Here is a 278-nt window from a genome sequence, read left to right on the forward strand (position 1 = left end):
GTGTAGGCCTTCAGCACCTGCAGGAGCCCCTGCTGCCTGTGCCAGAAGACCCCATCAGGGGCCAGTCCTCCCGGCAGCCCTCCCGCACCCTCTGGCGGCCCCTGCCCAGGCCTCGGCCCCTCAGGGGCCTTGCTGGGTCCTCTGAGATGCAAAGACGTAAAGCCAGGGGCGGGGACTCTGCCAAAGCGCCTGGAGGTGTGGGGGCTGGGGGTCCCTGGGCATCCCCGCCCTCGTACCCGTGACCCTGGGGCGACACAAACATCTCATGCAGTGGGAAC

General features: G+C 68.7%; 2 protein-coding genes across 2 annotated transcripts in view; one reads left to right on the top strand and one right to left on the bottom strand.

Annotated features, from left to right (window-relative positions):
* Window positions 1-278, top strand: part of PPP1CA (protein phosphatase 1, catalytic subunit, alpha isozyme) — a 14,439-nt gene that overhangs the window by 7,858 nt on the left and 6,303 nt on the right. The window lies entirely within an intron of this gene.
* TBC1D10C (TBC1 domain family, member 10C) overlaps window positions 1-278 on the bottom strand; it is a 2,792-nt gene continuing 2,514 nt past the window's right edge. Inside the window, exons 6-7 of the mRNA XM_010837708.1 lie at window positions 237-278; window positions 1-32 (exon numbers count right to left, since the gene is read on the bottom strand). Coding sequence (XP_010836010.1) covers window positions 11-32; window positions 237-278 — 64 coding nt within the window. The 3' untranslated portion in view covers window positions 1-10. The remainder of the gene's footprint in view (window positions 33-236) is intronic.

This window comes from Bison bison, unplaced genomic scaffold, assembly GCF_000754665.1.
Source record: "Bison bison bison isolate TAMUID 2011002044 unplaced genomic scaffold, Bison_UMD1.0 scf7180017864080, whole genome shotgun sequence".
NCBI lineage: Eukaryota > Metazoa > Chordata > Mammalia > Artiodactyla > Bovidae > Bison > Bison bison.